At 34.6% G+C, this 17,042-nt stretch overlaps 1 protein-coding gene across 8 annotated transcripts; it reads right to left on the minus strand.

Moving 5' to 3' along the window:
* Positions 1-292: 292 nt before the first annotated feature.
* On the minus strand, positions 293-13,409 carry LOC107025731. 8 transcript variants are annotated; one of them, XM_027918754.1, is made up of 6 exons: positions 13,236-13,409; positions 10,580-10,679; positions 10,340-10,419; positions 9,962-10,043; positions 5,276-5,464; positions 293-635 (listed from the first exon to the last, which is right to left on the minus strand). In XM_027918754.1, the coding sequence occupies exons 2-6, from the start codon at positions 10,643-10,645 to the stop codon at positions 552-554; spliced, it is 501 nt and encodes a 166-aa protein (XP_027774555.1). In that variant the 5' UTR covers positions 10,646-10,679; positions 13,236-13,409; the 3' UTR covers positions 293-551. The 8 variants fall into 8 exon arrangements, with proteins under 8 accessions (XP_027774555.1, XP_027774553.1, XP_015081968.1 ...); XM_027918752.1 differs by lacking the exon at positions 10,340-10,419 and adding an exon at positions 9,079-9,321 and having other exon boundaries at positions 13,236-13,405; XM_015226482.2 differs by lacking the exons at positions 10,340-10,419; positions 10,580-10,679 and adding exons at positions 9,079-9,321; positions 11,200-11,248 and having other exon boundaries at positions 13,236-13,405.
* Between the last annotated feature and the right edge of the window lie 3,633 nt (positions 13,410-17,042).

A 17,042-nucleotide genomic window follows, 5' to 3' on the forward strand; every position in this document is an offset into this window, starting at 1 on the left:
TATTTTTATAATCTTTGAAATACTTTTCTTGTGACATAGTAATCTTTAATTACCTATACTTTGTTACTACTTATTTATCCTTTTTTTTGTGTGTAAAAATACTTTAAGGATATTGAAGTCGTTATAATTAAAAAAAAAGTTTATCATCTACTTCTGCAAAGAATTTCTTATAGTATAATTTTTGAACCTATTAATCAATTGAACTATCTCAATTTAGAAGTCTAAAATGCGTACAAATTAAAGACTGACGTGCTGAAGCACAACTCGAGATATCGATAAAACAAGAAGAAAGTTTACCATAAAAATTCTCTTCTTTTATTGAAAAATTCAGTCCATACAGCCTCTAATTTCAATGAAAATATTATCTTTGTGAATTGAAGTATATATACACACTTTAATTCACAGTAAATACTGGTAAGCATAAATTTGGACATTGCTGGATAGTGAGAAAAACAGCATTTCTCCACTTTTGATAGTATGTTGTAATTTGCAGCTGAGGTTGAAGGAGCACATAAGAAGCAATTGTTAAACTAGGTTATCGACTTAAAAGCTTAGTTCGATCCTCGTTTAGCACATTCTTCAGCTCGTGTTAGTGCGTCAGTTATAACATCTATTGTCCAATCCTTGACATCTTCCTGCATATAAGCAATCAAATGAAACAACATAGTCATTCCATTGTTGTCATGCAGCTGAACCAGGAAGATTATTGAGGGAAATAGTTAAGGTATCAGAACAAGAAAGCATAAATGGTACATTACCACTTTATAAGATAACTAAGACGTTTAAGAACACGATGATCTCAGGAACAACTTTCCAAATAAAACATACCAAAAGAATTGCACTGCTCCTAAACCCAACAGAATCCTGACACCAAAACTCAAGTAGAGAAAGTTCGAAGACTATGTCGTACTCCCATTTTCTACAGGCTTCTTCCGTTATTTGGATAGACAGTTTCTTTCAAACTAATTTGTAATATTTCACCAGGCATTGGAACTTTCCAGTTAAAAATATATAGCTAACAGTTCCCCATTGGCCGTCATATAGCTGGTTGCCTTTAGACGATCGACTACTTCCAACATAGATATTCATCATTTTTACGCTTCTGGCCTAAATTTGAGAAGAGCTGAACTTGAACCATTCCAATCACATATTATGCGAGGGTTGGAGACATTAAACGTGTCAATTTTAGGAAATTGTGAATATGAAAAACTAAAAGGAAGATCTGAACGTCGAGGATAAAAAGTAGAAAGGAAGAAGCAATTCATCATATGGGAGAAAACACTCAAGGTCAGGTCAACAACAGCAAACTGGTTCCGGAAAGAAAATCAAACCCGATAGGAAGTGAAATAGAAGATGAAGCAGGGGACTTGATTGACCTTGATAGAGAGATCGCGGTAGGAACGTTGTGGGAGAAAGACCCATGAGCCTGTGATGAAACTCTGCCGAAGATGATGGATGCCACATAAGACACAAATCATGGCTTCCGGTGCCAGGGTTTTGGGGTTGGGGTTGCTGGAGACTGGGAAGCCTTTCTAAGAGGGACGTGAGACTTGAAACTTGTCAGTACACTCCTGTCAATGAACCAGATTTGCAACTTCCTTTCTTCCTCACTTTCTGTTTAACAGTCCGGGGACCCAAACCCTCGGCTCCGACATCATTAAAAGGAAAGAATGAATTTCTTGATTTCTCAAGCATGTTGAGATTTAAATAAGCATTTACAAGTAATACAGAAAAAGGAAAGAAACTATTTCTTGTTCCTAATTACACAATTACAGGGACTCCAAATCTTTCCCATATTACAAGGTACCTATTCTTGCAATATTTAGTATTTCATAATATTGACGTTCTTAACTGGAAAGAAGGAAAAGGAAGAAACTTTAGGGCATCAAAATGAATGAGGCAAGTTCAATTTAGAAAGAAAACTCAGGACAAAGTTTCCTCATGTCGGTCCATGAGAACAAGAACACAAAATCCACAAAAAAGGCAATTTCTTTTTTGATAACCGTAGTGTCCGGATCAATTTGGTCACACTTCAATAATTGCACGAGCTACTTACTTCCTCCCACCAACACAAGTAACGGGTAACTCTATCCACCAAGGGTTGGACAAATGTGAAGAAACCACCTAGTGTTATTTTTGCCTCTACTAGGATTTTAAACTTGAAACCTCATGGTTCTCAACCACTTCGTTGACACTAAGACATGCCCTGGGCACCCAAGTAATGAGATGCAAATACCAAGAACTCCAATTTTTGTTTTTTCCTCTTTCAAAGGAAATAGGATGTCAAATACCAAGAAGTTCAATTTTGAATAAGTTCAAACTTGACTGTGCTTGATTTCATGTTAAATGCATGATACTACGTGTGGATGATTGTTGAAAATTACCCAATTTTGAAATAATATTTGTCAAAGTAATTATTTTTAGGCTTCTTATTCGTTGAATAGCACAAAGTACATTTTTTACACATGTTTAACCATTTTTGACACAAATTTGTTGATAATCAATCCTTCTTTATGAAAATATGAGAATTTTTATCAATTATCGTTTCCGTTAATTTCAATTATCACTAATTTTCACTAAAATGTTATTTCATAAAGTTCACTATTTATGGGGCCTCAAATTTTTGGAGGTCTAAAGCAAAATCTTCATTGATTTCCCTCTTGAGCCATTCTTGTCCCTTAAACGGTGACGCTTAGAAAAATTCTTCCGTACACCACTGCCTCCACACCCTCCTATCTAAGGTCATGTCTTTGGTAACCTGAAGTCGTATCATGTTCTGTCTAATCACCTGTCCCCAATACATCTTCGGCCTAACTCTACCTCTCCTCTTACCAACTATAAACTACACGAGGACTTGAGGATTTAGTTAAAATTTTATCTGGATCCCTTGGATTTATCTATGCAAAGACCTTATGATAGCTCTATTACAATTAGCAAGAGACCTTACAAAAGCACTAACGTGGTTTCAGATTTTGACCTTGTCATAAATATCAGTGTAAGTCCATATTCACAATAACAGTGACAAAGGGCTTCACCTCTAAATTCACTGGTAGAAGCAGATAATAGGGCAACAGAGGAATAATGGGGTTACGACAAACACAGATAAGGTCTAGATGGGTTGGAGTAAAATTGAGAAGCCACTAGGAAATATCGGGAGGGAGCAGATACCACGATAAAAGAAGGATTTGGTGCAGGCATGAACCATTGAAAATGTTGCGTCAGTAACGACTATGACTAGTCAAGAGTAAGCTGTTTGCAGAAGGAGATGGAGGAGAAGTACTGATAGGATCCTGAAAGGTAGTGCAAATGATAAATGGAAGGTATACAACTAACAGAAAAAAAAGGGGCGACTATGGGATTAAAACATAAAGTGAAACAAGAATCTTATAATAGAGTGTGTCGTCTAAATATCCGTCCATACTAGTTAGTAGTCATAGTATTGCTCCTATAGTTTCTTGTCCTTTGATTCTGTTACTATTTGTACTTCCATTACTTCTTCTTTGGACTGCTTTGGACGGTTGTTCCTTGAGCCAAGGGTCTATTGGAAGCAACCACACTACCTCTTAGGCTACCTTCCCTTGACTCCAATATGTGGATTACACTCCAATGAATCACAAGATTTCATTTTATTTTTTTATTTTTTATGAAGTGAGATTTCATTAAGGCATCTAGTAGAAGTAAGGATACAAAAAGTGGGGGATCTGTCAGCTCAGTAAGAACAAAGAACTTAGGGGTCGTTTGGTTTGAATTCAAGTTATGATGGGATTATTTTTTATTGAGTGTTTGGTTTATTGCATTCAAAATAAATAAATTTTAAGAATAATTTATTTGTTTACAAAAATATCCTTCATAAATGTAAAAAGTGATGTAACAAAAGGGTTGAAAGAGACATTTTTGTCATTTACTTATTTTATCCCGGGATTACTATACCACCCAAAGGGAGGGATAACTTATCCGGGTACTAATTTTAATCCCGGGATAAGTTATTTCGGACTTGTCAACCAAACAACAAATTAATTGATACTATAATTTAATCCTAGGACTATTTGATATTATCCTTCCCACCAAACGACCCCTTACAGAGCTAAGGAGCTGACAAAATCCAGGTAATAATCTAAGTTATTTACAGGGGAAATATTGGCCCAACTAAAAAAGCTAACCAAAGGACTAGCCTTAAGCTTACAAATTGGAATTATAACTCCATCAAAATATCTACTGTTTCTTTCATTCCAAATAACCCAAAAAATACAAGCTAGGGTCATGAATCATGATCCAGATTTTCCTGATAGATTTTCTAACTTCCATAGAGCTCCAACTAGTGTAGGCATCTCTGATATTAGAGGGGCATGGACCAGCTTATACCAAAAAGTGCTAGATCTCATAAGATTTCATTTTCTTGAAACAATAACTTAGATGATAGGTTTGCAGCTAATGAAAAGAAGAGAAATGGATTAAATTTGTTTTACATCGCCCAAAAAGTCATGGGAAAAGATTAGTTTTGACTGCCAGGAGATCGTCATTGTAGTTGCAGGAATAGTGGACAAACACTCGTGCTGCCAGAACAACTCCTGAAGAAAATAAATGCTGGTAACTGCAGGAATGGTCACCAAAAAGGCGTGTGGTGTTACTGGAAAGATGTGCAGCTCCACCAAAAAAGCCACGGAAAAAATGTGAGGTGTCACTGAAAAGGTTTCCAGAAACACGCTCGATGCTACATAATGATCACCAAGATTAGGCCCGGTGCCATCACAACAATCACTGACATTAGCCATGATATTACGAAACGGGCACGGTAAATAAGAGTAATGCCCATCGGAATGAGGGTTTTAGATTCTACTAAGATCATACAAGATTCTGATAGCATGTGAGGAACTAAGAGGAGAGAAAATATGTATTAACTACTTTCCGATAATTAATACAATACACACTTACTTTAGGTGAAAAACAAAAGATCTTGCATCTAACCCATTCGAAAAGTAGAATATCACTAGTATAGAAACTTGACTAGCTATCTAACACCACCTTAATTTTGCACTAAGGTTGGCATGCCTAGTTCTAGGCCAACAGGCAAACAATGTGACCATACCGATAAACCTCTAGACCCTACAACATCATTTGTCATTATTGATATTCTGCTAAAAAGCATTCCCACTAGTAGCCTGAATGTCTTACAACTATAGGAAGCTTTCAAACCCACTTTGTTTGTTCTCTAGAATGTTAGCAGGAAAAATACCTATCACCAGATAAATGAAAGGTTAAAGAAGTATGCATTTACCATCTTCAAAGGCTCCCCTGTCCTAAGCTTTGCATTTGGACGGGCCAGTTTAGATTCAAACGGAGTTCTTGGTCGCACTTCCTGAACTGATTCCCATTCCTCGCGGGTAAGCATCCTAACTGTTCCTTGACCAGCAGGCGCATTCTTTATTTTTCGCTCAATCATATCTTGCGACTTTGAGTCATCATACTGCATGCAAACACAACTGTAACTTATAAGCTACTCAGCTGATTTATAGATTGTAAAACATACAAGCAAGTTTACTACAGCAAAGAATTGAAAATATCTTAGTGTTCACCTCAAGTCCAACACATCCATACCTGTAGAATAAACTTTTAAAAGTAGCGACTCGATGCAATAAACCTAGGCTTGTATGGGGAGACTTCAACGCTCTTCTACAAAGTCAAGATAGATTGTATGGTGCCCCAGTAACAAGAGATGAATGTGTGCAAGACCTATTATTAAATGAGGTGATGTGGAAAGGAGAATTTTGTTCATGGTCAAACAGACAACTTGGATTAGCTAGAATATTTAGTGCTGGACAGGACAATGGGGAATGATGAATGGATGCTATAGTATGGCCAACTGGTGCTGGACTACAAATTGCCACACATTCCAGATCACACACCTATGGTCCGAGATGAAAATGACTACACTCAGCATTAAAGCTCCATTCAGGTTCTTTATTGTGTAAAGAAGTTGGACTGGTAGGTTCCAAGATAGAAAATTTAGATGTGTTTGGCAAAAGTTGAAGGAGTTGAAACCTCATCTTACCCAGTTGAACAATACAAATTACAAAGAAGATCCATCACCTCAGGAATACATTACAACTCTACGCAGCTGAAACTCTCTTCACAGTATACCGATGCTATAGCACTGGAAGAAAAGGATCTTTTGATCCAACTAGAGAAATGGAGCAATATAAAGGAGAGCTTCCAAAAAAAAATCCAAATCTATGTGGATTAAATTGGGGGACTCAAATACTAAGTATTTTGCAGCAATAATGAAAGAAAGACACCACAAGAAACAGATTATCGAGCTTACTTCAGCAAATGGAGAAAAGATTTGTGGATCCGGATGAAATTCAAAATGAGATTATAACATTTTACAAGTCTTTAATGGTAACTGCTCAAGTAAGCAACTGCAGTCAGTGAGAGTATTTTGAAGCAGGGGCCAACACTGAATCAATCTCAACAAATGGCCTTGTGTGTAGAGGTTACTGAGATGGAAGCTTATGATGGACTATGTTCTGTTGGTGATGATAAGGCTCCAGGAGTTGATGGCTACAATGCTATGTTCTTCAAAAAACCTTGCCTGTGATTAAACAGGGGCAGCAGTTAAGGAGTTCTTTCTTACTGGAAAGTTACACAAAGCAGTGACTAGTACTGCAGTTACACTGTTACCCAAAGTTCCCAATCCCTCCAATATGAGGGAGTATAGGCCCATAGCATGTTGTACAGTCCTATACAAACTCATAGAAAAATTGTTGGCAAATAGAATCCACCAGGTGATAGCAACTGTTATCTCAGAAACACAACCTGGATTTGTACCCAGGAGAAAAGTGGCAGATAACATTATTCTTGCACATAAACTAGTCAAGGCCTATAACAGGAAGAATATCTCATCCAGATGTATGATGAAGGTGGATATCCAAAAAGCATATGATATTATTGATTGGAAATATTTAGAACAAATGATGTCAACATTGGGGTTTCCTCTCAAGTTCATAGGCTGGGTGATGCAATGTGTAACTACTGTCTCCTACTCTTTCTTGATCAATGGGGAACTAACAAAACCTTTTGAGGCAGCTCGAGGACTACGGCAAGGGATCCAATGTCCCCCTTTTTGTTTGCTATGTTCATGGAATATCTAAGTAGGAACTTGAATGACTAATCCAATCACAAGATATTCAAATACCACCCTATGTGCAGTAGGCTTAAGAATACACCTTTAAGCTTTGCAGATGACCTCCTCATGTTTACAAGAGGTGACCAAATATCAGTTCAACTACTCCACGTCAAGTTCACTGTGTTCACAGCAGCTTCCGTATTGGAAGCTAACTTGTCTAAAAGTGCTATATATTTTGGAGGAGTATTTGGTACTGTAATGTCTCACATCCAATAAACTCTGGGATACAGTCGTGGGGCCTTACCTTTTCGATACCTTGGTATACCTTTGTCCACTAAGAAAATCAATCTTATTCAGTGGTAGCCATTAATTGATCAAATAGTAGCAAAAATATCTTCCTGGACAGCTAAAAAAGTATCCTATGCAGGGAGAGTTCAGCTTGTTAAGACAGTGATTATTTGGGATTCAAGCATACTGGACACAACTTTTTATGATACCAACTAAGGTGATGAAAGCAATCCAATCCTACTGTAGGAGTTTTAAATGGTCTGGAGTCAACAGCATAACTAAGAAGGCCGTAGTCTCTAAGGAGAAGATGTGTACACCAAAGGTGGCTGGAGGATTAAACTTGGTGAATCTAAAGGTATGGAACAAAGCAGCAGTTCTAAAGATGTGCTGGGATATAGAGAAGCAGGATAGACTTTGGATCAAATGCATACACAGTTATTACATCAAAGGCCAAAATATGGAAGCTCTCAGGGTTCCTGCTCAAGCTTGTTGAATGGTTAGAAAAGTTCTTGGAGCAAAGTATCACCTACATGTACTGCATCATGGTATTGATGGCAAGAGAAGCAAGATAAGGCAAGCCTATAATCAAATGCTAGGTGATTACCCAAAAGGTTGACTGGAGAGGTCTCATATGCCGCAACTTCGCAAGACCTAAAGCCATTTTTATCTTACGGCTGCAAATCCAGAACAGACTTCTTACAACAGATAGGTTGCTAAAATGGAGAATGCAAGTAGATCCTAAATGTGTTATGTGTAAGCAGGAAGATGGAGCAAGAGACCACTTATTTTTTGAGTGTGCATTTGCCTACTCCTTATGGAGAAGATTACATCAATGGACTACTATCAGCCATCCTCCAAGCATTACTTGGAATGCAATGCAACAGTGAATCATCCAGAAGACTAAGGGAAAAAGCCACCAGGCCCAGCTAGTACAACTAGTATACACAGAAATTATTCATGCCATCTGGAAGGAGAGGAAAAATAGAGTTTTTGAGAAGACAGAGACTACAATGGAGGATATTGCTTGTAGAATTGCTTGTTTTTGTTGTTTGAGAGCTACTGCCTGAGCCAGGTTTTAATTCTCTAAGTTTGTAAGCAGACTGCAGATTTTGTGATAACCAGTCGAGTAGGACTGGTTTAGCTTTGTGAGTACCTACTTTGGTGAAAAAAAAATCCTAATTACCAAAAAAAAAAAATTTAAGAAGTACCTATGATGAAGAATTTGGGGTTTGTATATTAAGTCAGCTAAATTCCATCAACCTCCTCAATGAATATCAACAAGATTCAACTTTAGTTCCTTTAACATTATTGAATGTAAATTGAAATAAGTGTCATTAATTCAAACCAAGAAAAACGACGGTATTCTACAGTCTATAAGCAGTTCTATATCGAGATACCATTTCTTTGGTACATTACAACACTAAAGTTGTTCTCCTATTAAGATTATGAATATTAATGAACCATCATGTCACTACACCTAAGAAGCATCATTTAAACCTTCTCAAGTATCAATTTCCCAAGCTTCTCTTCTACTTACCATAACAATCCACCAAAATCACAACCAACAAATGAATATATTTATTAGGGGTTTGTCCAACTTTAAAATCATTCAAATTTCATCCAAATATTAAATAGGACTTTACATAAACTGCAATGGAGCATCATACCATCATGAGGAGCTTTGCGAAAAGTGCAGTCCCAACAACAGTGAGTATCATGGGCATAGTAGCAGTATCAAGGAATGATCTTGAATCAGGAACCTGAACAAATAACTGATTCTTCCGAGGATCTTTTCGTTTCCTCTTTACCTTCAATTCAGCAACCTTCCTCTTCAACGTCTCGCTAGGGCCATATTCACGAGACAATGTGTGAACTTGTCTATAGAATTTGTGAATACCCAGCATGATTTACTGAGAAATTGAATCAATTATCAACTGGGTAACGTAGATAGGTGCATCTGACAATTGAGTAGAAGAGAGAATTTGGACAATATGAAATGAGGGTTTTAGGATTTTCGATTGCCGAAACAGTACAGCGGTAATTAAACAGATTTTCCTTAGTATCTGAAAAAAATTATATTCTCTACTAGTGGAGGTAGGCCGGGCATTGCCCGGGCCAATGTGAAAAATCTATTTTAAGCATAATACATAAATGTGTTCTTTAACTTAGCCTTCTTTGCCATTATTTTATTATACAGGGTATATATATTGGCAGCAACAATCTTGTGCATAAAAAATATTGATCAGTACAAGGTAGACAGGGTTTGCGAGCTATTCCATAGGAGCGGGGTTTTTACCCTGTGCGCACCCAAAGAGTAGAGGCTGCGGGTTTCCCTTGCCATAAAAAAAAAACAAGGTAGACAGTGTTTAGATAATGAAAAGCAACACTATAAAGAACACCTTTTTTTTTAACAACCATAACACAAAGATAACAGATTAATAATGTTCGCTTCTGAGATAGCTTCTTTTGTCTTTAATTGTTCAGTCTTTTCAGCAGTCACGCGAGCTTGATTTTCAAATAGCTTAGAGGTTCTGTATTAGAATAACTTACCATATAGTGTGTGTAGGAGATCAAAGGATTCTGTTGTTTGCTGATTGATGTATGTGGTGGGAGTCGTAGTTGAGTATATCTTCTGTAACAAGAATTTTGTATCATCAAAAGCGGCAAAATGAAAAATCACTCGAACAATCCAACTCTTTGTGCATGTTATGAATCATTTGTTCCAAGTGAGACATTATATAATATTTTGTCAATTCTACACTGATGATTGCTTTCAGCTGGATGGAACCAGTCTACTTAACATACCATAATTACATTCATAAACTTCATAGGGACAACATAAAATCATGATCACGATTTTAATCATGTTGACGTGAGTTTCTTTTTCTGCAAGTTATTGGAATGTTAAGTCTAAAAAAATCAGCTCACTTGACTGAAAGGAGAGGGATAAGTAGTCGTTTTTCAATAACGTGAGAGTTGAATGTTATCATCAGCACTATCACTGTTTTCTGAAGGGAAATCAGAAATATTAGGAAATGTCAGGATTCCAGTAAGCAAGTGAAATACTGTAGAAGGCTAAAAGATCATTGTGAATCAAAAGAAGTTCTCCGTAGGCTAAAACAAATAAATACATTAGAATAGACATGGAAGGAGGACCTGTAGACTTACACTTACTATAAAAGAAGATAAACGAAGATATGAATTGCCTACATTTAGGCACCGCCAACCCATCATTCTTCAACAATAAGTTAAAACTTCATGCACCTTCCTTTACAGAGAGAAGAACAATTACAGGGGAAAAATTCAAACTAATCCTCACCAAGAATCTCTTTATTGCACTACACAAGGACATCAAATAAAGAGAACATAGTAAGGTGCAATTGGTGCAGCCAGCAAAAGAAGAAGAAGAAAACTACCAGAAGTTTTAATATCAGCAATAGCGCAAGATCAGTATAACAAAGTTGTAAAACCCAAAGAAATACTGCCAAGTAAACCTGAATTTGGATCAAATTTACAAAAATGCTAATGCAAATCTGCAACATTATTACACATATACTCAAACTTTCTTTGACCACTGTCTTTTTACAAATGTTAGGCTCATCTCACATGTTCAATTTGACAAAAATATGTTTCTGAGATACGTCTAATTCTAGTATTTGGAACACAACCTGAAACAAATATTCCATCCCAGAGTAGATAAAGACGAGGTAAACCACCACAGAAAAAAAATTCACTGAACTTGGGCACAAAAACAACTCCAAATTTTTCTAATCATGGGATTACTTTACCTCTATCTTTGTACCTTTGTGGAGTAGAAAGGTTGTTTCTTCGATAGACCTTCAGGTCAAAAGAAATATTTTTAAAGCAGCACTATTGCAAGAGAAAAGTATAAAAAATAGCGAGATACAAAGCTTATGAAACAAGCGATAGTGTATACTACACACTAAAAAGAGGTTGTAACCCGGAATCCAAGTCCTCCAGTTCACATTCTTCATTACAGAGAGGAGGAAGTACAATAGTTTTACTTCCATTTAAATTGTACTAAGCAATTGGATATGCAAGTATTTTTTATTGTAGCTGTTTTGTAAGTATTAATACATCACCTAGAGAAAGTAACCTAATCAAATTCTCTTCAGCCTCCCACATCCTTTCTAGGACATAATCAGTTCAACCAAAACTACTATTGTAATAATCCTTGTATCCAGTCCAGCATAGCATTATCTTGGAAAAAGAAGATAAGGAAGTTGTTTGACACTATTCTTTTTTATCAGTGTCAAAAAAGTCTTCACCTCTTGGGGTAACAAGACTCAGCTGATCAAGGGTGAGAAACATATGAACAATCCAGCTCCCAAAACAGATACTAGGACAAGGTTGAGAGAAAACAATTAAAGGTTGGACAGTAGAATTGGACTTTGCAACAGAAGTATTTAGAACAACAATTAGATTTTAAGAGTCCTAATTAGTTTGTGGCTCCAACCGAAACTAGTAACGCAAACTGAAATCAACTGCTCAGTGAATTTATTGAGATATAATACGATCATATAATTAAAAATGTGCTCAGTCTAACAGTGGGATAGTCGCACATTTCAACAGAGTGTAAGGAATTTTCAGGTATTTAGCCCAATAAAAAGAATCACATGTAAGGGGGCGTATTGAGATATGATATAATTAAATAATTAAAAGTATGCCTTCTCTAACAACGTAACTTTTAGCTTATAGATGAGATGATCACACTTCAGCAGTATAAGCTACTTCTACAATACAATGTACAGCTAGTTCTGGGGACAAGATTGCATCCAAGAAAAGAAAGAGAGAGAAAAAATGGAACAAAGAATACAACCAAACCTAACAACCAGTAAAATACTAACTTATTGAGTTATGGACTTGACAGAGTCAATCGATCAAACTAAACCTCAATCCCGAAAATTGGACTTCATAGCGTAATATCATAACTTAAGGTGACCAAACTAAAAGGCCACTTCAAAGTGACAGTATACTTCTTTTTTGAGCCAAGGAGCACAAAATAAGGAAGAAATTCAAGTAAGACTGCACTAATCTACTTGTTTTTTAAAAACAAAGGTTCTCTATTTTAATCCCATAGTCGCCCCTATATTCCTGTTAGTTAGTATACCTTCCATTTATCATTTGCACTACCTTTCAGGATCCTATCAGTACCTCTCCTCCATCTCCTTCTGTAAACAGCTTACTCTTGACTAGTCATAGTCGTTACTGACGCAACATTTTCAATGGTTCATGCCTGCACCAAATCCTTCTTTTATCGTGGTATCTGCTCCCTCCCGATATTTCCTAGTGGCTTCTCAATTTTACTCCAACCCATCTAGACCTTATCCGTGTTTGTCGTAACCCCATTATTCCTCTGTTGCCCTATTATCTGCTTCTACCAGTGTAGACAACAGACTATTTAAATCAAATCCAAGTTTAGAATTTGAATATTAAACGTTCTACAATTCATGCTCATTCAGATAATGTCAAAGGAGATGCCATTTTTTCCCATTGTCTAATATCTTAATCATATTCTGGATATCCAAAATCTCAAAAAAAAAAAAACACCCAATTCCCATGTTCAGCTCGTCGATTCTAACAGGAATTGACCCCCCAAAAAAAGTCTGAACAAGAAAACATATCAATTAAGGGGTTAAAAAAAAGACCAGAATAAACAGAAATTAACGAACTAAAGAATCAAACAAGAGAGATGATTCTGAAACCGTTACTTAAATCTGGAAACATCCATTCCAGCAATCGAGCGGGAAAATCCAACCCACAAAATATTATATAAAAAATAAGGAATAGAAAAAGCACTAACCAGAGCAAAGTTGAAGCTAAGCTTCCAATTTTATCCAAATCTTCTACTGCTCAGAGGTTTCAGCAAGAAAGATCAGCCATAACTGGAGAAGAATAAAGGAGACCGAAAGGTACGAGAAAATGGTGAAGAGCTGGGCCGGCTCCCTTTGGTTTAAGGCCAAAATCAAAGAGGCTTTAAAAAAAAAATATTATAAATGATTTTATTTTAAATTTATTTTTTTAGCTTTTTGAGAAGCAAAGTTGTTAATAATTTGTGTAGTTAATCTCTTTTAATAAATTTTTTTCAATTGACGATATAGTCAAATTATTTAATCTTTTTTGAGATATTAACGATTTTAAACACTATTTATAATATCAAATAAAAAATATAATAAATCTAAGACACAAAATAAAAATAATATTAGAAATTAGAATGATATTACCGTATTCAAAAGCTATGAAGATTTGATTTTCAGAAATGAATGGAGCTGCTGCAATATATTTTTTCTCCAAATTTAAAATATAAACTATCATTAAGAGCAAGTAAGTTCTTAAACTTTGAATAAAAGACTAAGAGAGATATAATATTAGAAAGGAGAAAGTGACGAGAAATAGAGAGATATAATATTGATTTTGACTAGTTTGCTAATTTTTCTTTTTTTTCAACTAACGAGCCGCCCTTGTTGTCTAGGTCCAATACTAATTATTACATTTTCTATTAAAAATTTTAATTAATATTTTTAAATATATTTACACTTCTTTATCGTATTGATATGTAAAAAATTATAAAGTACACTATTTTTTTTATAATTTTTAAACATCTAATTTTTTTGTTAAAATATCAAAATTATGTAATGTAATTTAACTATAAAAATTGAGAAAAGAGTCAAGAATACTCTCAACTTTGATTTATTGTTTAAATTTACGTTCACCATTAAAATAAAGGGCCCGTTTGGCCATAAATATATTTGGGAAAAATTTGGCAAATAATGTTTGTCCATACAATTTGCCATTATTTGGCAAATATTTTTGGCAAATATCCCAAATTTCCAAATACTAGTTTTTTCTAGTATTTGGGCCAAATCTCATTATTTGGGATATTTTGAAAATTAAAATTTTACCCCAATCTTTTATCTTTTACAAAAACACCCTCTCTAGTTTTTGCTTGCGTTGTATTACATCATTTTTTACGTGAACACCAAAATAGTGATGAAATATTTAGTGAATATTAAATAATGATATGATTGTTGATGAAAATTATTAAAAATTGGCTTTAGGTAACAAAGTCATGTACTTTGTCTGCTTCACGATACATGGAATAATTCTTGTTGCACTCACTCCAAATTACCACATCGTTTTAGTGTCATGGACATTATTTGTTATTGTTGTAACGAACATTCAATTGACTTGTAATACAAACTTTTAGTTAGTTTTGATAGTTTTTAAAACTTGTGGGTATAAATCATATTTTTCTAAAAAGTTGAAATATATTTCCCAAATTTTATGGCCAAACAGATGGTGAAATTTCACCCAAATTTTCACTCAAATAATATTTGCCAAGAATATTTGGAAATCTATGGCCAAACGCTAGCAAAGTTTATTTTACTCCTCATTTTACTAATTTCACCAAATTTACCCCTCATTAGACATTAGACGGATTGATCCAATTTTTTTTTTAAAAAAAAACTTTATTCCTTATTTTAACCCAATAACTCAACCTTATTTAAAATCTCCTATTCCCATTTACCCATTCCCCCAAATTTCCTTCATTCTCTCCCTCAGAAGCTAAGTCGAAGAACAGATTGATGAGTCGAAAGAAATGTTTTCTATTTACCCGTGGATAGATTGAAAAGAAACAACAATAAGAATACTCATATACACGATTTGCAGAATCATATGAAATTTCTAAATCGAGTTTGCAAACCAGACATAGCATTCATATATGTTGCTACTAATGTTTGTAGTATGTGTACCCTTTCAGTGTAGATTGCAACCATATTAGTACTTCGCTTAAATTTCAAACCATCTTCATAATAGAAAAATGTTTTTTCACTTGCCCAACACCTTCGGATATCCAGATACAATGTCGTAAAGTGATTATAGGACAAGAATATACATGGATGTTTTTTCTATTCACCAAGCAAGCCTCAATGGAGAAGATAGAGATACACCAAAAAATTTAGAGTAGCTTTGTCCAACATTTGGAGTGCAGAGAGAAATCATAGCTAGCGTATGATAAGGAGATTTGGGATGATGGGTAAATGGGAATAGCAAATTTGGGAGAATGGGTCCGGATTATTTTAAAGGGGTCGGGTTATTGGGTTAAAATAAGGAATAGTTTGTTTTTTTTTTAAAAAAGATTGGGTCAATTTGGGTCAATCTATCTGTCTTCTCTAATGAGGGGTGAATTTGGTGAAATTAGTAACGGAGGGATAAATATAACTTTAACGACGAGGGTAAATTTCAATAACAAATCAAAGTTGGGGTGTTTTTGACCCTTTTCCTTTAAAAAATAGCTAAAGTAGCTTTCAAAAAGCACTACATGACAAATAGAAGTGAACCGGAGAGTACTTTTTTTACCTTACTTACGTGACATGAATAAAATATTTGCCATGTTGGACTGCCTACGTGGAAGGTCATGTCAGCACATATGGTAAAAATATCATTTTAAGGTCTTTGTGATCCAATAAGGGCAGTTTTAATAAGGAGCGGAGCTACTGTATCAAAAGGGAGTTCGAACTAATCCATTGACGTTTTCGTAAACCCTATATTCATGTTGAAATATCAGATAAAAAATAGATATATTTTTTGCGAACTCACAAACAAAGTTTAGCGGATGGCCTAGTCGTTCTTTTGCACCCAACAATTTCCTTTTGCCGTGGGTTCGAACCTTGATGTGGGCACAGGACACTTTGTTTTCCAAATTAAGATTAAAATATTTTATACAACAAAATAAGAAATCCCTTTTTTAAAAAAATGGAAAAATAGTTCTATCTTAATGATTAAAATATTTTATACAAATAAGAAAATTCATTAAAAGAAAAAATAAAAAAATAATGGTTATCACTTATGTCCTACTCTGAATGAAAAACTTTTCAGCAAAATTTATTTTCAAATGTTAGGTTTTAACTTTTATTTTTGATTTAATTGTTATTTGATCTCTGCCCTCTGACATGTAATTTGTACTCATGTCACTTCTTTTTCATTTTTTTCCTTATTTGTTTGCTTTATCCTATATAATTATTTATTCAAAATTAGATTTTAATATTTGATTCTTGGTTATTCGATAAATTGATAATTGATTATGTTAAAATAAATGGTGTTTGCTTTTCAAATCTAGGTGATAATAAATATGATAAAATATATGTTTTAGGTGCTAAAATTTTAATGGTGTATTTAATAATTTTAATTCCACTTACAAAAATATTGAAGATTATGGTGAAAGTGTCCAAAATTTTACATTAAAAATTATTCACATTTTATAAATAATATATTTAGATTTTTTAAATTAAATTACTCAAATCTTCATGTTATTAAATTATGTTTTACAATAAGAATATTTAAGATAATGTTTTCAAATAGGACTAACATCTCCTTAACATAAGTTGTGATTTTTAAGATTCAAATGGTCTTTTTTAGTGAATTAAATACTTGCATATGTATTCATCTTTAGGTTAAAATCATTGTCCTTTTTATAATTTAGAACCCATAAGCCTAAAATTCTGGTTTCACCTCTAATTTTGATAACATAAACAAAGAGTATACGTGAGCTATTTTAAATAGTTCGAAGATAATTTTAACTCTTTTTTGTTGAAAAAACAACGATTGA

The sequence above is a fragment of the Solanum pennellii genome, chromosome 7, assembly GCF_001406875.1.
Source record: "Solanum pennellii chromosome 7, SPENNV200".
NCBI classification, from domain to species: Eukaryota; Viridiplantae; Streptophyta; class Magnoliopsida; order Solanales; family Solanaceae; genus Solanum; species Solanum pennellii.